Source organism: Pygocentrus nattereri, chromosome 17 (assembly GCF_015220715.1).
Source record: "Pygocentrus nattereri isolate fPygNat1 chromosome 17, fPygNat1.pri, whole genome shotgun sequence".
In the NCBI taxonomy this organism is placed as follows: Eukaryota; Metazoa; Chordata; class Actinopteri; order Characiformes; family Serrasalmidae; genus Pygocentrus; species Pygocentrus nattereri.
This window is the reverse complement of record NC_051227.1, coordinates 34,790,891-34,813,758: the sequence shown is the minus strand read 5'-3', so window position 1 is coordinate 34,813,758 and position 22,868 is coordinate 34,790,891. Positions and strand designations below refer to the sequence as shown.

At 39.3% G+C, this 22,868-nt stretch overlaps 1 protein-coding gene across 3 annotated transcripts in view; it reads right to left on the bottom strand.

The window, feature by feature from the left end:
- Positions 1–870: 870 nt before the first annotated feature.
- The window catches only part of mcamb (melanoma cell adhesion molecule b), a 57,118-nt gene continuing 35,120 nt past the window's right edge, over positions 871–22,868 (bottom strand). For 2 of the 3 annotated variants that reach the window (XM_017718643.2, XM_017718645.2), the window contains 15 exons: positions 19,712–19,949; positions 16,588–16,655; positions 15,707–15,794; positions 15,366–15,545; positions 14,444–14,571; positions 12,446–12,575; positions 12,228–12,343; positions 10,717–10,858; positions 10,089–10,213; positions 6,528–6,669; positions 6,306–6,362; positions 3,890–3,928; positions 3,106–3,232; positions 1,839–1,953; positions 871–1,647 (listed from right to left, as the gene is read on the bottom strand). In XM_017718643.2, the coding sequence (XP_017574132.2) occupies positions 1,645–1,647; positions 1,839–1,953; positions 3,106–3,232; positions 3,890–3,928; positions 6,306–6,362; positions 6,528–6,669; positions 10,089–10,213; positions 10,717–10,858; positions 12,228–12,343; positions 12,446–12,575; positions 14,444–14,571; positions 15,366–15,545; positions 15,707–15,794; positions 16,588–16,655; positions 19,712–19,949 (1,698 nt within the window). In that variant the 3' untranslated portion in view covers positions 871–1,644. The remainder of the gene's footprint in view (positions 1,648–1,838; positions 1,954–3,105; positions 3,233–3,889; positions 3,929–6,305; positions 6,363–6,527; positions 6,670–10,088; positions 10,214–10,716; positions 10,859–12,227; positions 12,344–12,445; positions 12,576–14,443; positions 14,572–15,365; positions 15,546–15,706; positions 15,795–16,587; positions 16,656–19,711; positions 19,950–22,868) is intronic. The other variant, XM_017718644.2, reaches the window with a different exon arrangement.

The window sequence follows — 22,868 nt, the reverse complement described above, 5'->3', positions numbered from 1 at the left end:
AAGATCAGATCCTCAACAGTGTGCCCGTGCTTATGCTTTTGCTTGGGTATGTAATGTTATGCTGAATAATGCCGTTGTGCTCCTCGCTTTTGTTTGGTTTCAACCCTAAATATGTGTTTTTTTTATTATTTTTTTTATTTAGAAGTAAAAAAAATATCCACATAATTATGTATTCACCTTGAGAAATAACAAGGGGGGAAAAAAATCAGGAAAATTAAATGACCTAAAAATGGCAGCTATACAGGATTTGCTAACATCCACACGTTTACTAACCAAACTTTTACCTGCACTTGCACAGCTGAGTTAATTTCACACAGAAAGGCAGAAAGTTTTGAAACCCAGATTATAATTCATTATTTACAAACGGTACAAGATGAAGGCAGCAGGCCATGGTCAGAAAATATACTTTTAAAAAATCCTAATATTCAGTGGGGTCCAATTGTCTGAGCCCATTTTAAAAAATGTGTAAATCTGGCAATAAACAGCAACGTTTTCAAATTTTTAAAACTTAAACAAAGTTAACTAAAATGCATATATGCATTAAAGTATGTCAGATTCTGAGTCACTATTCAAATTTAAGCATTTTGTTAAATTGATCATGTAATGGTCTTTATACAAAAAAAGGTCAGTTTATTCATTTATTCATTTTTGTGAGCCTTCACTGATTCTGCCCAGTGACCGCCAGGAAGACTCCAGCTCCACCTGTGACCCAGAACAATAAGTATAGAGTGTGTGTGTGTGTGTGTGTGTGTGTGTTGTAATGAAAAAAGTTTTAAGAAAAAAAAACAGACCCCACTGTGTTTTTATATATATATATATATATATATATATATATATCTCGCTGTTGTTGGAACAAGACCTCATATCGCCAAAATAGTAACTTTACAGGAGAAGGAAAAAACATAATCTACTTTAAATGTAAGTCAATGGAACTAGACTTTTTACCAAGCAATTTTGGGTCATTTTATTAGGTCTGTTCATCATGAAATTTAGATACAACATAAAGGGAAACAGGGCTTTTCAAATTCTGTCAAAAACTGAAAAATTAACAAAAATGGAGATACGAGGTTTTGTTCCGACAACAGCGACATATGGCAGCATGAACAGTTCAATTATTTTCAGTTGATCTTTCAAAAGCGTAAATTTAAGCAATATAATGTCGATGTGATTGGTCGCATTTAGCACGGTTTAGAGTGAAAGTACAGCAGTGTGAGACGGCTTAGTATTTCAGTGCAAGGACTATATGATGGAGGCAGAGCAACAGCAAGCAAGACAGCCTTCAGCAAAGGTCTCTCCTCCAAATCACCCTTCAGATGTTCTTTGTCTGAAGCATTTTAAATAACTACATATGTACAGTAGCCCATATATACATCATAGAGAGAGCAGATTGTTGTTTATGGACTGTCCATCCTGTCAAGGCCTTTGGATTAACATACTAAAAAATAAAAACTGAAAGGTTGAGAAAACGAGGTCTGTGCAGTGGGGCAGAGGCCCTCTGTCCCAGTTCACAGGGGAGGAGTAAATGTGGCGATCCTGTGGGGTAAAGGCTCAAGGCCTCTTACTGCGAGGATCCCACCCTGAGAGAGTGTGTAGCATGGAAGCAGCAAGCGGCAACTCTTCTCTGTGCATCCGTGCATCCGTCATTCACTTCAGCATTCATGAAAAACAAAAGATAAGCATTTTTGTCATTCTTGCAAACCTGTTGATGAATTAAATTAGGAGACTTCACTGGAACGTTTTTCCGTCCCATACAGCCGCCTGTCATTCTAAATACAGCACATCCCTTACGCTAAAGTTCATTAGCTACAACTGGTAGTGGTGTTGCTGGAACAACAAACCTGGTCATTGGGAAACTTTTTTTCACCATTCACGCCTTGCAGAAGCACAGCCTCCTCAGACTTGCCGCTCTTCATCTCCACAACAATGTCGTCTTTACTGGCGCTCTCTTTCGTCCTGAGGACAAATCACATTTAAAGGAAATCACTCTTATTGTAAGCCCTGGGTTGAGATGCATGAAGTGAATGAAACTGTATTAAATAAAAAGTTAACTTTCTGAAACTTGATATTCAGAAGAAATGCTGCTTTTCATATATGAGAAGTCAAAAACCTCACTCCTATACAAAACACCCTATACGGACACCTGACCATCACACCTATGTGAATTTGTTGGACGTCCTATTCCACAGCTATGGGCATTAAATGGAGCTGGACCCAGCTAAAAACAGCCTCCGCTCTTTTGAGGCGGCGTTCCATAATATTTTGGAGCTTGTCTGAAATTTTTTGTCCATTCAGACAAAAGAGCATTCGTGAGGTCAGACCCTGGTTGGTGATAAGGCCTGGCTCACAATCGACATTCCAATTCAACCCAAAGCTGTACAGTGGAGTTGAGGTCAGGGTTCTGAGTGGGCCAGTGGAGACAATGGACACTTGCTTTAGGCACAGGGGCACAGTCATGCTGGAACAGGAAAGGGCCTTCCCCAAACTGCTGCCACAAAGTTGGAAACATAATCCTAGATATTCTATATAAGTCTAAAATGTCTTGCTGCAGCATTAACATTACCAGCCCAAGCCCTGAAAAACAGCCCAGACCATTATCCCTCCCCTCCACCAAACTTTGCTGGTGGCGCTATGCATCCCAATAGGTACTGGCATTTACAAAACCCAGATTCATCCATCAGACTTCCAGATAGGGATTTATCCCTCCAGAGAACACATTTCCACTGCTCTGGAGTCCAATAATTAGGAGGTGTGTCCACGTTTTTTTTCCGCGAGCCATAAAATGTCACTGATATGTATTTCTTGTATATTTTACATTTTATTTTTGTGGCCTGAAACACACTTTTGATTACTGAGCTGACATACTAAATGAATAACTTAGCAAATCTAGGCGTGAATACGCATCACCTATTAAAATGTTAGTTATAGGCGTGTGAAACTGTCAGAGAACTCCCTTAGACGTTTATGTTTGGGAAAACACTACACTGATATGTAATATGTCATATAATACCTTATGAAAATTGCTTTTTGGTGTATAGACACCAAATGATACACAGATCAACAAGTAGACATACAGATAATCAATTAACAAATAATGTAAAAACATACAGGTCCTGCTTCCCTGAGCGTCCACATGGGATCTTTCCCTTCTTGTACAGGAAGTAGAGCACACTGCCCAAGATGGCTAGCAGTAAGATGAGGATGATGATGACAGCAATGATGACTCCACTGCCCTCTGGTGATACATACGAGAAAGCGCAGGCACATCTTACAATCTCCACACAACCTTTGCGTCATTAAAAAGAATGTCCTCTCCAAGGCCAAACAACTTCAGGACACACTGGAAGCAGTTTGGGTGTTGGCAAGAACTTTTCTAAAAACTTTGAAACAAAAGCAGTGCAGAAGAGCTACAGCGATGCACGCTGGAGTTCGGTGGGTGAAAGCAGTCTGCAGTCTGTGACAACGCTAACAATTCTTATTAAAACAGAAAATGTCCACAGTGGTGTAGAAGTGGTCAATCACAGCTCTGTCACAGAACAGAGTGGGGAAAGTATGGAGGAGGACAGCGAGGAAGATGAAGCATTCTTTCTATCGTTCCATCAGCAGTTCGAAAATGACTGTGCTGTCTTAAGCGTTTGTTATAGAAGAGTTCCAGAGGCATAAGCGAAGCAGAGAAAGGAATAGGACTTACTTAATCAAACGAATTTAGAACCTGCCATTAAAAAATCAACCTACTCTATGTAGCATGAGAGCTTCTGCCTCTCTAAACCTGTACATATGGTATCTACAGGTTGAAATAGCAGTGCTGTGGGTGTAGGATGTCCAAGCAGGTGCAGCAGTGAAATGGCATGCTAATGGTGGTCTCTACTCAATTCACATGAACTGGACAAACCTTTTCTTACTCTTTTTGAAGTGTTGGTTGTTTCTGGCGCTGAGGTGAAAAGAGTTAAAGTTCAGGATTATAGACGTCCACACACAGGTATACAAGCACATTATCTTGTTTGTCAGTCTCCCATATGATGTATATGTGTATGTATATATATATATCGCTGTTTTCAGTATCTCCAAAATGGTAACTTTACAGCAGAAGAAAAAACCTACTACTTTACTTTTAATGTAAGTCAATGGAACCAGACTGTTTTCCAAGTTATTTAGGCCCGTTTCTTTTGACCCATTCATCATGAAATTTACATACAATGTAATCGGCAATAGGCATTTTCAAATTATGTGAAAAACATAAAAACGACAAAAATGGAGATACAAGGTTTTGTTCCGACAGCAGGGATATACACACACACACATATATATATATATATATATATGTGTGTGTGTGTGCATCTAGATAGATAGATAGATAGATAGATAGATAGATAGATAGATAGATAGATAGATAGATAGATCTATCTATCTATGGTCACTACCAAAACAATCATTACTATAACTTTACCAACAGCAGTCTTTCTCTTAATGTTACACACTGATATTTTTTTTAAAACACATTTACTTCAAAACAGTGGAATCTAACTACATGAGACCTGGTGACGCTGGTGACCTTATTCTTGGAACTGTTGATACCAATGACAAATGCTCTGAGCTGTTGGAGGTTCACTGCCGTATGTCAGTCAGAAACTCTATGACTGGTTCCAAGGCATCACAAAGTTGTAAAAATATGGTGCTTTGAAATCAGATTCATCTTTTTGAATCTCCCTGTGTTCTTCAAACATGATTTGTTTTGTATTCGTACCCACTTCATGTTTCAGCTAAGTTCAGTCTTTGAGCCTGTTTACACCTTGCATTAACATATGTTTGTGCCGATATCGTATCTGGATCAACTCTGGCCAGATTCCATTTACACTTTTCACTAAAATGCATCCCCAGTGTGACCAGATGATTGGTCTTTACTTCCCCCAAGTAAAAAGGCACATCAACACATAATATTGTTTCCATTTTACTTTTGTTTACTTTCTTCCTGTTACAATGTGAGTCAAGAAGCTTGGCTTGGACGCCTTCATCAGCCCAGACCAAGACTTGCTTTGAGGATAAAGCCAACCTTGTGTATTCTCCATCTTTCATTTCATTGTTTTTGCTCTCACTCGCCCGTCAGCACTCGGCAGACACATTTCCACTCATGTAACCCATTCCGTTTACACTTGTGTTAAATGTGGTCCATCTCCAAAATACATATTGACACAGGGTGCAAACAGGCCCTTTATGTAAGCAGTTAAACTCAATATTTAGGATGTAGTTTACAACCTGATGGGCAAACTTTAAAGATCTGTTTGCATGGTTCCATAAATGTAGTAAAAGGTGTTTGATTTTTTTTTCAGAAAAGATCATGATGTGATAATATGTACTGTATGCAAATGATTGGGTGTTCCTGGTCAAATGACGTGTTTTGTTGATTTTCTAAGTGAAAATAAGCTGACACATCCTCTACGGACAACACACCTCCTCACATTTTAATACACAGTTACTGTCCATTTGCTGAATTTACCATATTGAAAATAAAATAAAACCTGGAATGTGACCTCTGCAAAGGTTATGGCACATTTTAGTATTTTTTCAATATAATAAACTGAGCAAATAAATAAAAGTTGTGTGCAAACATTTGCAGAAAAATTCCATATTTAACTGTGTCATCTGTAGAGGATGAGTTAACTTATTTTTACTAAGAAAATAAACTAAAGATGTAATTTAACATTCAGTTTCACCCTTTTGAATCACTGTTGTATTTAACAGAAGCTGAAGCGAAAGCCCCCGAGTGGCAGACAGCCCTGCAGAGCCAGCGTCTGGGTAATCTTATTTTCACTCATGCACAGCTGCAGTTCTCCATTCTCCCGCAGGGCAGAGAGCGAGAGCTCTGCCGGGCAGACATCAAGCTGCACTGTGAGCTAATGGGAGTCAGGAGAGTGCGGGAAAGCTCTCTGGCCGTCAGCTGCCTTCTTCTGTTACACTAAAACCCATCTGTGTGCAAACAGATGCTTTGAATGCACCGGCTGACTCAAAAAGCACCAGTAAACACCAAATGCACACAAAGGCTGCTATATCAAGTGTCAATTTGTAGCACACACCACTGGAAATATTGTGTATATTGTTTATATCTCTTGTTCCTCAACTTGTTAACCCCTAAAGATTTGTATATGGGCCTAGAGTTCAATTAAAGTTAGTTAATGTATGTAAATTAATGAATAATTTGTAGTAATAGAGAGTAACAGAGATTGACATTCTGGGCCAGAACTACAATAAATAATTATCATGCAAATTTGCAAATCAAATCATCATGTCAACCTACTGTGCTGCTTACTTACCCTTTGTACTGGTGGAAGTAGTGCTTGTTATTGAAGTTGTTGGTTTTTTAAATTCAGCTGAAAAAATAAGGAATCAGCTCAGTCTCCAAAAAAAAAAGTATATATATGTACACTTACTTATTCAGAGTGTAAACCGGTTGGCATTACTTCATATGTTTGTGCATACTGAAAGGTCTGCATTTCATACAGAAAGAGAACAGAAATATGAAAACAGAAACTCACTGGCTTCAATCTTACGAGATTCTTTGACTGTGCCCATCTTGTTGGAGGCTTCACAGGACGCTGTGATGTAAGATGATGTGCTGATGCTAATAACACTGATAACCTTGTCTTCTTTCTTAGTGATCCACTCGCTCACACGAGCCTAAGAGGCACGCAGAAGGAAAAGCAGAGTTCATTTTCCAATCCCTGCTGTTAGAACATGAGTTTTTGACAATTTATGATTTGGGCAAAAAATACAGAGCCCCGCTGGTGATCCTGTATAAATAAAAATAATACATAGCCATGACTTATTAAGGTGTGGGAACTAGATAATTAAGTCATGGCCACTGGGAACTAGATCCTAATGTGTGGCAACAACCTATTAAAACAAGAAGTCGTTCCTATGCGTTCCTATGTTCCTATGCGTTCCTATGTGATCACGACCATACTAACGTATTATTTTTATTTCTATAGGAGATCACCAGTAGGGCTTCATTAAAAAATGAAAAACTGATGCAAATACATATTACTTATTAAACAATAGTCAGGCTCCACAGTGCCATTGTGTTGTTCCCAGCCTTTATCCAGCACATAAAAGGACAGAATTTGTATGCAAACAATAGCCAATGTGACTAAGGGGAAAAGTAGATCCAAACCATTACAGCAAAATGTCCTCATCATCATAACAGAGCCACCAGACCCTCACTGTAGGGGTAAGACACTCAGACCTGCATCATTCTCTTGGTGTGGCAAGTTGAGCAGTCTTTGTAGCTAAAGCTTCAGCTGTCCGTGCTCCAATAATGCTCAAATAATGAACCCTCTGTTAAAGTCACTTTTCCTCTGGTCATCTTGATCCAAAAAGTTCAACTGAGCATGCTTAGCAGTTTTATATGCCACAGAGAATAGTCCACTGTTCTGTAACTTGCAGTATACCTGTCTGGAAACACCTGCACTTGTTTCTCCACTCATTTCTTTTGATTTCTCCTCCCATTTCACCCATTTTTATTGAAAATTAGTAAATTCTTCATCATCATCGTTGTTAACCACTCAATCCAGATAGGGTTGCGGTAGCAGTTGGGAGAGCAGAGAATCCCAGATGACCCTGTTCCCCGCAACTTCCTCCAGCTCATTCCCAGGGAGCCCCAGCTGTTCCCAGGCCAACTTGGAGATGTAATCCCTCCAGCATCCTAGGACGACCCCAGGGCAGGCCGTGCCTGGTACCCCTCACCGGGAGGCGTCCAGGGGGCATCTGAATCAGATGCCCGAACCACCTCAGCTGGCTCCTCTCAATGCGGAGGAGTAGCAGCTCTACTTCAAGCTCCTCCCGGATGGCCGAGCTCCTCACCCTATCAAATAGAGTGTAGCCCGCCACCCTGCGAAGAAAGCTCATTTCCACCGCTTGTATTCGCGATCTCATTCTTTCAGTCATTATCCACAGCTCATGACCATAGGTGAGGGTCGGGATGTAGACCGACCGGTAAATAGAGAGCTTTGCCTTATGGCTCAGCTCCCTCTTCACCACTACAGTCCGGTACAGCGACCGCATCACTGCTGCTGCCTGTCTCAACCTGCGGCAAATCTCACAATCCCTCTTCCCGTCACTCGTGAACAAGACCCCAAGATACTTAAACTCCCCCACCTGGGGCAAGTCCTTTCCCCTTACCTGGAGTGGGCATGCCATCCTTTTCCAGGCTAAGACCATGGACTCAGATTTGGAGGTGCTGATCCACATACCAACCGCTTCACACTCGCTACACGCTCCAGTGAGCCCAGAGTAGTAACCCATACTCCTGGAGGACCTCCCACAAGATATCTTGGGGAACCTGGTCATAAGCCTTCTCCAGCCCAACAATATCCAGAGCCTTAAGCATCTCCGGATGAATCTCGTCCACCCGCGGTGCCTTGCCACTGAAGAGCTTGCCAACTACCTCAGTGACCTCCACCAGGGAAATGAAGCTTGACCCGGGAGGGGGTATATCTCCCAGATTAAGGAGTTCTTCAAAGTGCTCCTTCCACCGACCGACAATATCCTCATTTGAAGTTAGAGTTTCTCCTTGCCGAATACAGCTTGGGTGCACCCACCCCGACCACTCCTGAGTCGCCGGACAGTTGTCCAGAACCTCCTTGAAGCCAAGTGAAAGTCTTTTTCCTACTCCCACGCCCTGGATTTTGCTTCTGCCACCGTTGCGGCTGCCACCTTTTTCGCCTTTCGGTGCCTCTCTGCTAAGTCGGCAGTCCTTCGGGCCATCCAGTTCTCTTTCTTCACCTTGATGGCCTCCCTCACCACTGGTGTCCACCAGGGGGTTCTTGGGTTACCGCCCCAACAGGCACCGACAAGTTTTTGGACACAGCTATGCCCGGCAGCTTCCACAATGGAGGTTTTGAACAGGGTCCATTCAGACTCCATGTCCCATACCTCCCCCCAGGATATGAGAAAAGCTCTCTCAGAGGGGGGAGTTGAAATCATTCCGAACAGGGGCCTCCAACAGTCATTCCCAGCACACCCTCACTATTCGCTTGGGCCTACCGGGTCTGACCATCAGTTTTCCTTGCCATCTGATCCAACTCACCACCAGATGGGGATCGGTTGACAGCTCAGCACCTCTCTTTACCCGAGTGTCCAGAACATATGGTCCCAAGTTAGATGAAGCGACAAGTCGATCATTGACCTCTGACCCAAAGAGCTCTGGTACCATGTACACTTATGAACATCCTTGTGTTCAAACTTCGTGTTTGTTATGGACAATCCATGCCTGACACAGAAGTCCAATAACAATTCTCCATTCGGGTTTAGATCGAGCAGGCCGTTCTTCTCAATCACGCCTTTCCAGGTCTCCCAGTCATTGCCAACATGAGCATTGACGTCCCCAAGTAAGACTATGGAGTCTGTAGGCGGGACCCTTTCCAGAACCCCACCCACTCGCTCCAAGAAGGCCAACACTCTGACCTGTTGTTTGGTGCACAACCACACACAACAGTCAGAGTTTTCCTCTCTGTGATTTTAATTCGCATTAAGGCAACCCTCTCGTCCACCGGGACAAACTCCAATTGCACGGCCACCAGCCAGGGACTCGTGAGTATCCACAGTCCTGCCCGGTGTCTCTCAGCCTTGCAACCCCTGAGTAGGAGAGGGACCAACCCCTATCAAGGAGTTTGGTTCCAGAGACTGTGGGTGGAGGTGAGCCCAACTATATATAGTTGGTACCTCTTAACCTCCCGCACAAGCTCCGGCTCCATCCCCCACAATGAGGTTACATTCACTAGTCCTAGGCCGCCAAGGGCCCCCCTGCAATCTCCCACTGCCTGTGCAGCACTGCACCGCTCCCCCATGCTGGACCTTGCAAGTGGTCAGTAGCTCCCTTCCTGGATCGGGGCATTGTCGTGGCGGAAGGGCTTGTGTGGTCTAGGGATCTTCAGAGCTAGTAAATTCTTCTGCATATCAATTACTGAGTTGAGGGAACTGGTTTGTGAATTGTAATTATTTACTAAAATAATACGATATCAAACTTTGAGTTTTAGAGAAAGGAGATTTAGGGAGGACTCCTGTTGATAACTAAGCTGAATGCTTTGTGTGTACAGTACTTGTTCATCAGAGAGTGCCCAGATGATGGTGGGTGCTGGGTGTCCTGTTGCGGTGCAGCTCAAATTGACTGACTTTTCGCTGTCCAATGGAATTACTTTCACTCCCTCTGTAATCACAGGCTTACCTGGAGACAAGGTAAAGCATTTAGCATTTAGTGAGGTCTAAAAGCGTCTATATCTGACCATTTTCTTGTATTTTACTTTTCCTCTCACTGCAAACAAAAATGTTCTTTTAACTTAAAATATAGTTATTGGGCTGCTTTAAATGAACTTCTGAGAGTAAGTGAACAAAACAAAACAGTCATGATGTTAAGTTGGACTAACTCTTTTTGAAGTTCAATTAACCCAAAATTTGAAACATTAACTTTTTTTTTAACGGTGCACTTATGACATTTGTGTTAGAATTTAAATTGCTGTTTTTGTTACTCTGCCTTTAAGACTGATATACTGCTCTGACTGATCACCCTGCATTATGCTTGATTCAACAGGCAGATCAGTCTGAAACACTAAAATATACTAAATGAATAGGAGGGGCTAAATTGCAGCTTTTACTTTTAAAAGAGCAAGGACAATGCAGTTTTACATTAGGATGTCCCCCCACCACACACACATTTCTCCAGCCACTTACCTTTCACAGTGATAAGCACTGAGTTGTTTCTACGTAGTTCAGGCAGGTCAGATGCCTCTATCACGCAGACATACTTCCCAGCCATGTCATAGGAGGCGTTGTGTAAATTCAGCATGTGTCCCTCTGTGAGATAAGCATTGTCCTGCACATAGAGAAACAGAAGAGGAATAACTGCCTGCTGTACTGTTTACATATGTTTCACATACAACACAGACCACAAACCACAGATAATTTACACTAGACTGCAGGAGAGTGCACAGAGTCTCTCTGACACATAGTGCCATATTTACTAAAAGAGGCGCCAGTCTATCAACACTGGGTAGGGGCTGGGCAATTTAGCAGCTTATCTATTAATAACTTCCATGAAAACGAACACAAGAGCAACTTCATAATTAACATAAACCCAAAGTGGGAAAAATGTATTACATTACTAAAGTATTATTATGGTTATTTCAAAGTACTTAATTTGAGAAAATAAGCCATAGGTTTTATTTTTTTAACATATCAGAAATTCAAGAAAATACTTTTATATAATAATATATAATAATAACTTTTTTTTGGATTTCTGTTTTGAATGTTCATTTTAAGAGGAATGAGCTGAACTCGCAACCGAAGCCACAGAGTGCACAAAATAAAGTGACAAGTAGCTTCATTGGCTGCAGCTTGTGCGTTTAACAATCATTTGGAAAAGAAAATTGTCAAATGGTTATCCATCTGAAACCTGCTCTTACACTGTGATGAGTGTAATATATACTTAAAGCGTTAGGATACAGCAGTAAAATATCATTTCCCTGAAATGACTTGTGGTTTTATTTTTTATTTCCTTCATCAAATTATGATTTCTTCACATTTTTGTGCTTTAGAAACTCATTTGCTAAGTTTAACTGTTAAAAATGAAACAGAAATCATAAAACATGCCATGTTAAATTAAGCAAACGAACAGCAACTGTTTATTTAAAATGTGCAGAAGTGTGTTCTTTGTAGAGGATGTATTAACACATATTTTCTCTCAGGAATTCAAGGAAACATTGTTTTTGACCGCAGCACCTAAATTGTCGCATACATACGTATTTAGTAAATAGCACAAAACATTAGTAAATCTGCCCCATAATTTATTATTTCTCCATATAACAAACCATTCTATATTGAGGCTCTCTGAATAGAGCATATAGCAGTCTCCACAATGTACTTATACTGACTTGACAGTTACACTAAAACTGCGTATCCCTGGCTGTGTTTACTTACTTCAAGTGAATCCGGTTAAATAACTTAAACATTCCAGCCAATTAAATTCTTTTGCCGTCATTCAAACTTATTACTGTGAGAGCGAAACTCTCGAGGTGTTCGAATAGCAGGTGTTTACCAAATAGCAAACCAGCTTGTTTAATATGCATAACTTGTTTTATCTAGTCACAGGTAGAGGTAAGTAAAGTTCCCTTGTATTTTACTGCACAATCCAAAATAGATTTTATCACCAACAAGTCGCTTTTTTTTTTCTTTTTTTTTTTTACCTTGTACCACACTGCATGGGTGTACAGAGATGAGTTGGCGTAACAGGTCAGAGACAGATCGTCCCCTTCGCCCAAGTGAACTTCTTCCTCTGGAATGATCACAACAGAATCCAGATCTGCAAGAACAACATGGGACATTGTGAAAACAGTGCAGTGCAAAATCGAAACAGTGAAGCAGTGTTTCTGCTTCAGCAGCTGGGTCCACTACTCTTACTCACAGTGTACAGTGATGCTCAAGTTTGCAGAGATCACCTCAACAAGGTCCAGCGCGCTGCACGAGTACGTGCCACTGTTTCTTCGAGTCACGCTAACCAGAACCAGAAGATTATTTTCTGGCTGCCAATCCTCCTGGATTGAAAAACAAAACAAAACAAAAAAAAACAAGGATACAAAACAAGTGTCACTGATATGAAGCGCCAGTATGTAGTATTTTTTTTTCTGCCTTAAAGGTTTTAGCTAGTTTGTTTGAATTTTTTGGCAGTGAACATAGACAGCACAGCTGACTTGTGTATGATGGGGTTGAATAGTGTGAGAAGGGGAAATTTTTCCCAAACGGAATTCTTGCAATGTCAGATGATTAAAAATTTTTTTTTTAAAAGTGTTTACAATGTTAAAACGAACAACTATTAGAGTTCAAAAAAAATAAATATATTAATCCAACAATAAAAAGTATGTTTTTAACATTTTATTACTGAACTGCTAAAGAGAAGACTGACGCTTTTTTGGTAGCTGTGATTTTCATATGACTAGAGGAGCTGTGCACGTCTAAAACACACACTGTCACCGTTACTCTACCCCCTGCCTGGGACTACTGCTCAGTACTAGACCTCAGAAATTCCTACTTAACAAATTTGGAGGTCGTAAGTGTGACTTGATTTGTGTTCAGGTGGTTTTGGTTGGAAACAAACAGAGGTGGATGAAGTACACACATCATGTTCTTGAGTTAAAGTAGAGACCCCCAAGGTCAAATATTACTCCAGTAAAAGTAGAAGTTCCTCCCTTTAGACCTCCACTTGAGTAAAAGTACTAAAGTATTTGCCTTCAAATGTACTTAAGTATAAAGTGAAAGTACTAAAAGAGTAATTCTGGCTCTGATCTGGTCCTGTTATCATTTTTATAACCAGACTGGCTTCATGAACTCATTTCAGGTGAAAGTCCTCCAGCGTCTCTCTTGGTAAACCGGTCTTTTAATAGAACGTCATTAATTAGTGACGCTGACGTCTATTAAAATGATCAGAAGCACAAAACACTGAAGGTAAACAGTTTCCATCAGGGAGAACCGAGTGGCTCTGAATCACTTTTTACACACAAGCAAAGTGGAGAGCAGAGGATGCTTATGAGATAAGTAATATTTTTATCCAGTTAGAAGCATCACATAACATGTACTTATATTTGTATTTTCATGTGTGGATGATTTTAGCCTGCAGTGCTCATACGTGGCTACTGAATAACTGAAATACAACCAGTTTATCAGCAGCTATTGCAACTTTTTTTTGCTGACAGGCCTCGGAAAATCAGAAACTCAAGGCCCATTGAAATATCCAAGATTCCTACTAGTAATTACAATGTTGTGGTGGCGTTGATGTGCACCCGTCTCATAAACACAATATTTCTGACATGATTTGAAGCCTGCTATCATAGTCAGAGTAAGTGGATGTATATTTTTCAAACACAATAAATTTATCTCCTTAAAATATATAAGTGTGAACCATGCTGTAGCTTGGCTGAGAACTGGAGTGACTGATAGTTAGCTAGTTAATTATCCAGTGTGCATCCATTGCCATGCACCACTTGCATGTTAGCCATAGACTTTTTAGAGGTGTTCGTCACAGATTAACATTTTCTAGCTATTCTTCACAGATAAACCTTCCCAGTTGTGCTTTCTTCTGGGGGCTGCAGCAGTGGACCACTAACATGTCTAGATATGTGTACTCCACTGTTCAGCCGGCAAATGTAAGCTGTCTTCATCTATTTTATACAGTGCTACGTTAGAAACGACCATGAATTTCTCTTTTTCCTCACTCTCTCAGTGACCCACCAGACATTTTATCCAGTCATTTCCCATTGCAGACAATCCTGTTAAACATGAGTGAGTATTTGAGTGACTGAGATACAAGCTAGGACCATGAGGTGTTTTGCATGTAAAGATTCATCAATTATCAACAGCAATATTACCAATTAAAAAATGAAAGTAATGATGAAAACAGACTCCTTACATCATTATATGTGAAAGTTATGAATGGCTGAGGGTTTCCATTTCCCTGGCAACTGATCTCCACTCTGTCACCTTCCTTGATGAGACCTTTAGGGGATTCCTGTTTCATTGTAGCTTCTGTTGATGGATCTAAGGGTGATAAAAACCCACACAAATAGAAGAAACAGGCATGCTTATGGTTTTCTGATCCTCGTAGCTGCAATATGTACACCAGTGAGACCAATGATGGCTGTGCTCCCAATAAACTGCCTAATAAAGAGCATTTGCTGCCAATGACACAGCATTCAGAATAATTCGTTATAAATGTGACTTAAACTCTATATGTGAAAAATTATATTTAATGACAAACCATAAATAATAAATAAAATCACATCCCAGCAATTGGCCAATTAAAATCTGAGATATGTGGAAAAATAAGTACTGTGTTAAACCATGAAAGTCAAAATAATTCATATCTAATGCACACAGCACACTAATGATCATAATACTTAAATAATACGACCTCAGCTGTAATACTGTGAACTAAGTGTTAGAAGCAGGTTTCATATGCAAATAAGACGGATTCTGCCCGAAAAAGCATGCATGTCATGTATGAAAAGGATTTCATGAAAAGTAAGAAGATACTAGACGTGCAGCTAATGACATACTGATTTTAAATACAACAACGATGATGATATTAAACAAAAATATACAGACATGTCATTAAGCCTCTTCTGAACTGAAAACCCTGAGGGTCCCCCAATGGTGGAACCTGGGCTGCCCCACCAGTTTTGTCAATAATAACATATAAAACGTAGTTTCGACCAAGAGGGCACAGTCTGTAGACTACAGTCTAAGGGCAAAAGGGCAGGGGCTCAAGCACCCTCTGGGGTCTGTGCATGCGCCTGCAGAGGTTGTAATGTAAGAGGTTTAAGACAACTCACAGTGGACTGTGATGTTGACGTGGTCAGACTCCATCATCCCCTGTGTTCGAGGGGTAAAGTAGTTGATCTCGCAGTAGAACTCTGCATCCTTGTCCTTTTTCTCTACTTCAAGCTCCAATTTACTCTCCACTGTAAACAGCCCGCTGGGATTGAATGTCCTGATGGTCTTCACCCTCACCTCTGGGATAGAAAGATAAGGTTCATCATCAGTTTTTTCTCTTCAAAGTGTTTTTATTGAACATCTTAAGCATTAATACACTATATAATACATATACATCATCAGTTTTTTGAACGATAAAAGCACAATATAGCTTGACGCAAGTGTGCTCCTGCATACTTACTACTGTCTGAGTGCTGCAAGGGGGTCGTGTCTTTGTACCATGTGATGTTAGGAGCAGGGTACGCATTTCTGACCTCGCAAGACGCAATCTGAAATGTAATTTGTTGTTTGTTGTAGCTTATGAGCAGGGTTTGCTCATGTCACTCAAAAATGTACAAATAAAGCAGAAAATGATACAGATCAATATATTACATATATTCTACTAAAATTATATATTGTACATATAATATATTTAATATATAAAATATACACAGATTAATAAATTAGATTTATATACATTTAAGGCCAATTTTGGAATTGGACACTGGAAGCCTAGTTTTACACTAAATCTGAAATACTGGGAAACTGGGAAATATATATATATATATATATATATATACACACACACTGGTCAGGCATAACATAATGATCACACTGTCGTGGTGGTGTTGTGTCAGTGTGTGTTGTGCTAGTATGAGTGGAGTTTAAACACTGTGTCCACTCACTGTCCACTGTATTAGACACACCTGCATTGTTGGTCCACCCCGTAGATGTAAAGCTAGAGACAATAACTCATCTGTTGCTGTACAATATGAGCTAATCATCCTCTAGTCCTTCCCTGGTGGTCACAGGACACTGTCCACAGGACACTGTTGGCTGGATATTTTTGGTTAATGGACTATACTCAGTCCAGCAGTGACACTGAGATGTTTAAAATCTCCATAAAGTCTATAATTGCAGAACTACAAAGTGCACCTACATAGTAAGAGGAGCTGATAAAATGCACAATGCGCATAGAAACAAGGAGCTGGTCATAATATTATGCCTGATCAGTGTGTAATTGAATTTTCATGATATTATTAATTTAATAAAAGCAAAGAGCAAAGAGTTCTAATACACTACCTTTCCCGGCTGCTGTGTTCCTACAGAGACATAAGGTTCTACTTTAATGGTGGGGCGAGTTGGGGCATCTGCAGGGCAAAAGAAGGAGATAATGTGTTAGGCTGGAGGCATATAAGCACTGGGACAGCGGCTAGATCCAAAATTAAAATAAAAAGCACATAAAGAAATGATCTAAGACTAGAGTTATGCAAATACTTGCATGTATACATACCTACAAATAAACATGCAGGTTTCAAACATGTTATGTTGCATCTTTTACTTTTTCTTACTTTATTTTGTTGTTTGTTTAACAGGGACAATACAACATCGACAACATTTTCTCATAAAGTGAATGTGCCAAATTTAGCCAAATAGTATTTTATTTATTGTACCAGCTGATTGTGTGTTATTATCTTTTAAACATCTTATACGGGCTGCAATGAATTGCACTTTCTGTAAGCATATTTATCTTTATGTCTTAGGTAAAGTAAAATGATGTTTTCTGTATGTCGTCACTGTCAGGACAAAACCTTGTTTCTCCACTTTTGTTTTGTCCATGCATTATTCATGCATGTTTCATGATTGATGGACAATTAGAACTTTTTTTATTTAAAAAGATGAGAAAAAGATCAGAAAGTGTTTCCTTCTCCTGCCAAGTTACCATGTTAGAGATAACAGGGTTTTGTTTAGGACAGCAACAATATTCTCAAGCTCTTTGAATTAAAGGAGAATTCACAGATTTTTCAAAACTTCTACATAATTCAATCTTCGAGATAAATAAAGTCACTCAGAGAGGTATGATGTGAAATGCTGAACTGTAGAGAGATTCACTGACTTGGATTTCTTTGCAACTGTGGTGACAGGAACCAGGAGCAGCATATATTCAGTTATTTTACTTACTATCCACAATGATTAGCAAACCTGTACATGTGCTCGGAGTTTTATATATAGCATGAGTATGAGTATATGTAATGTTAATAAAAGTAAAATAGAGGTAAATCCTAAATTAATGTTTTTGAGGCACTATTTTTGTGCCTATTCCTCATGAATTCAATTTTTAAAATACATTTTGTGACAAAACTTCATCACAAACTATTGCAAAACAACATCTGTGGTGTCAGGTGATATAAAATAATATAAAATCATGTTTTCTGTATGGCTTTATATAAAAGCTTTCTGAGAGGTAGATTTAAGTTCCTCTCTAATGATGCACTTCACATCAAACCGCTCTGAATGACTTGGTTTACATCTTAAAGTGCCGGTATCCTATGTTGTTTTCCTCTGTCCATGTACGTTTCTCAGGTTTTAATTAATTTTTATATGACCATTTTCTAACTTTACTTTAGAACTGAATTAGGCTGTTTTTGTTTGTCTGATGTGTGAATTCGCTGTGCTCTGATTGGCTGCCCTGTACTGTGACACACTTGTAAAGCAGTCCTGGCTACAAAGTTCCTTATAATTTTAGTGTGAATGGGCGGAGCTAAACTGCTATAGAATACATTAGATAGTTAAATTGCTATAAAATAAATTCTTCGGTTTGCATGATGCCACAAAAACATTGAATTCAAAATTGAATGTATTTGCAGCTTGGTTTCCATAGACGGACTGTATGGACTGCAGAGTGAACGGTACATTTTAAACTTTAGCAATATTTCCACACTACTTTAAACTCTTTGATTTAAAAAGGAGCAAAGAAAAAACAGGTTGCAGTGATATGGGCCCTTCAGTGACCTCTATGTATCATGTAGAATTATGCAGAAATTTTGAAAATTCGATGGCAAAAAAAAAGGTAAAAGATGCATGCTAAGAAGAAAATATATATCCAAGTTCTTTTAAAGAATGTTCATCATATATTATAAGCAGAGGTGGGTAGATATATTCATTTAGTTACATAAAATTTTGATAAAATTGTATGATAAAATTGATGGATTTGTACTTTGAGTATTTCCAAATGACAATAGTTTAACTTCTACTCAAGTATATTTGTGAGCAGGTTTATAAAAGTGTTTTAGGCCAAAAGAACATAACAGGCTTTCCTGCGCTAACGGATCCTGGATACTGGCTGCAGCTTCGCTGCGGTTCTTCTTACTCAGTACTGAAGTGTTTTGTAGTGGTAATTTTGTAGTGGTCTCACCTGGCCACCTCATTCTAAAAATTCTAGCTACGCACCTGATCTCCACACCTCCAATAATGAGGGCACACTGCAAAGAGGACCATTATGGTTGTTTGTCTGTAATTCATATTAAATGCCCACAATCACTGAGAGGGAAAAGAAGTGGAATATTTTAGACCTTGTTATGTGATCATGAGCCTTTCTTAATATCCAAATGGAATACTACTGAATCTCTGTATTTGTTTATGCCTTCTGAGACCAAAGGCACGTGCCAATAAAATACACAGGAATATCCTGTTATGAACTCTTAGCCAATAGCACTGCAATTATTTTACCAAATAAAAAAAACTGACTTAAGTCAATTTGCATGTTGGAATCTGCACCTAAAATGCACAGCTTTTCAAAGATAAAAGTCCTTTCATTTCCAAATGCCCCTAAATAATCGTTGGTTCAGTCTCACTTTATTTAGATTGGCCACTACAGTTCCCTATAGATTTTCTACAGATGTTCAAATTGTGAACAAACTAAACAAAGGAAGGGTTAGGACCAGGGTGAGGGTTGGGTTTTGGTTTTGGGTTGAGGTTAAGGTTAGGGTTAGTATAAGAGCCAGGTTTAGATTTTAAAAAATATGGTTAATTTAGTTTAGTAGATATTCAGTTGAATGCAAAAGTATCTACAAAACACTTAAAGTGGACCATCCAAACAAAATGTTACCGCTGATTCTCCTCATTTCCATTTTTCAGCTTTCATTCAAAAAGCATGTGAATACAGAAAAAGAATGATTTCAACATTTCACTACTGATCACGAGGCCCGTGTAAGTTTGGTTAGTCTAGATCTATAATAGTCGGTTCTGGTTCTGCAGGGTCTGACACAGTTTGGGGCTTTTCTTGCTCAAACACACCTGAATCATCTCAACAGCTGCCATGTTTAATTGGTGTGTTAGAACAGTAAAATGACCAAACTGGCCAAGGGAACAGAGCTGAAGACGTCTGGTCTAGAGAGGACAGTTGTAAAGCCAAACTTTATCTTACTGAACACGAGAAGTTGAGTACGTCCTTCCTTGCTGATGCCATCCACGCTCACTTGGCAGAAGAACTCCAACTCATCGCTGAGCCGTGTATTATTGATGGTCAGAATGCTGTTCCCCTTTGTGGCCTCCAGTGAGTGAGAGACGTTGATCCGGCCAGTGAACTTTGTGCCCTGCACCTCAAACTCCGAACTGCTGTCTTTGTAATAGATTTGTTCCTTGTTGCTGACCCCTGGTGCCCTCTAAAAGGAGTAAAACCAAATATGATAATCAGAATCACTTTTATGGTCAGGTACAACTGTATATAAAATGAATCTGAATCACTGGAACTGGTGTAAACAGAAATGGACACTACAGAATAAAAATTGTAAACAAATAATACAATAAACACAAAAACAGGACAGTAAAAGAGCATTATAAGATATACATTGTCTATATGTAACATACCGTGCAAAACTCAGATTCATTTTGCTTCTAGTCAAAAGAAGAAAATTAAAAATAAATACATTTGGTTTCTGTTTTTTCCTGATTCCGAAAATGTTTCACAGAAAAGTACACTAAAGCCTCAAAAACGTAATATAAATATGTTCAGTGAGTTTTGGTTATATAATAGCTTGGCTAGTGTCTTCTGGCCCTGCCTGCGGCACACCTCTGTTGGTCAGCTGCTTCATGTAGCGGTGGGTTCTGGTGCATCAACAAGCACTGAAAGTCGCTGCTATTGACGGCATGAATGAATAACATTTACTGACCTCCAGCAGTGTCCCCACTCTTTGCCTTTATTACAGCTTCCATTCCTTTCAGGAGACCAGTTTTTCAAAAGAAAGCTGCAGGAAATTTTCCACACCTCCAAAGTTCAGTCTTCCTGCTTCTCACAATCCAAAAAATCCCAAACACATTCAGTTATGTTGAGGTCTGGATTCCAGGGTGGTCAGTCCATCGTTCGGAGATCACCAGCAGATTCATTGTTTAATTTGTAAATTTTCAAGTTTCATTTTCTCAGTAACGGCTTCTCAACAGCCACACATTCTTTCAGACTCATAGTGTTGACCTGTCCTGTCACAGTGGAAGGATTTTTTGAGATCTGAAGCAAGAGTGGAGGATTTTCTCCTCTCTCTCAAACATAGAAACAAACAAACAAAGCTTTAAGCACTGTTTATCGGACTCTGACAGTTTTGGTGGTCTACCAGATTTTGTACAGTTGTCAGGAGTTCCATTTTCTCTATATCTTTTAATTATTTTTGAATTCTAATTTGGAAAACTGCTCAGAAAATATCTTACAAAAAATAAATAACTTGTACTAAGTGGTCATTTTGACTGGAATTAAATATATTTAAAATTTTCATAAAAAAACTCAAAACTAAACTGAATTAAATTTGTCTTAATGGCAGCATGACATCTTTACTGGTAAGGACTGTTTTTGAGTATAAATGGAGAATAGCATAGCTTGTTATATTAGCATTGGCAGACAACTTCTAATATACTTGATTAATAAACAGTTAATAAAAAAGGAGGCTGAGCTGGAGGTTGCGGAGATGAAGATGCTGAGATTTTCATTGGGAGTGACAAGGATGGACAAGATTAGAAATGAGCAGATCAGAGGGACAGTGAAGGTGGAGCAGTTTGGAGATAAAGCCAGAGAGGCCAGGTTGAGATGGTTTGGACATGTGTTGAGGAGGAATAGTGGATATATTGGGCAAAGAATGTTGGAGATGGAGCTGCCGGGTAGAAGGAGAAAAGGTAGACCTCAGAGAAGGTTTATGGATGTAGTGAAGGTGGACATGGAGATGGTTGGTGTGAAAGTAGAGGAGGCAGTGGATAGGGCAAGATGGAGGCAGATGATCCGCTGTGGAGACCCCTAAAGGGAGCAGCCGAAAGAAGAAGAAGAAGATACAGAATTCCAAGCACCACATAAGTGCTTGACCCCATAGCCACATGTAAAGGGTGAGGCCATATTTTGATGCCAAATAAATATTATGAAATATATAATGAAAGTTGTGGTCCGTTGGTGTCACTGGTGTTATCGCGTAACATAAAGTCTCTTACTTCTAAATAAAAATCACACTGATGACATCACTTGACTTCCTTTTACCTATTTTCTGAGGATCTATGAAAAAAGCACACGTTACGTCCACTATGTCTTTTTAGTTATCAGAATTTTTTTTCATTTAGCTCATGATTTCATATGACGCTTTTAGTTAATGTCACTAGTATGACCTTCTTTATTCTTAGGAAATTGTGAAAAAATATGAATGGATTAAATGACATGTTGATTGACATCCTGTGGTTTGATGCTTTGTATCAGCCATTCTGTAAAATGCATTTTTCATTAAAAATGTCAGTGGTGTTACAGTCTCTGGTGTTACCTTTCTTATGTGGAATACCAATGAGGATTAGTAACACCAGTGACTCCTATGAAGAGATAGAAAAGTGGACATTTCTGTAGAATGGCCCATTTGCTTCAAAATGTCAATCAAATTTTAATCTAAAAACCCACTGTCAGGACCTAAAACTGCCTTTAAACTGGAAACTGAAGCCAGCATTTCAAAGATATATTTGTAACCACTGTTGAAATTTGATAAAAGTAACAAGTAATTTGAGATCTTTGGCTTAAAACACATTTAACCTTCAAAAAGATTTGCAGGTCGTTCCAGCTACTACAAATGCACATACCTCCACAGCGAGGGTCTTTTTTCTGGTTAGATTTTTACCAACAAGACTGGTTTCTTTTGCCAAGTGAGATTTCCTACAATACACTCTCAGTGCTTAGGCATGTGCCTGGTGAATAACTGAGGAAACGGCTTGATCCTGTGTCAGAGAACTATCTCAAAATTACCAGAAGAAAAATGTGCCTATTATTAGTAGCACTCAGGGATGCACTGATACCACTTTTTCCAGTCGACAGTGATACGGATACTTCAGTACTGGCCGATACTGAGTACTGCTACTAACTATCTAACCAAGCTAGGTGATAAGTGCTGATATTCCAATGTTTATTTTGGTAAAAAAAGTTTTCTGTGTCCCAAATAAAACACACTCTGATCTATATTTTAGATCAGGAAACCTGGTGTATATTTTAAAAACTTAAGGTACTTAAGCAAACTACTACTTTATAAATATTAAAAATAGAGAGCCATTTTTAACCAGTGCAGACGTGAAATATT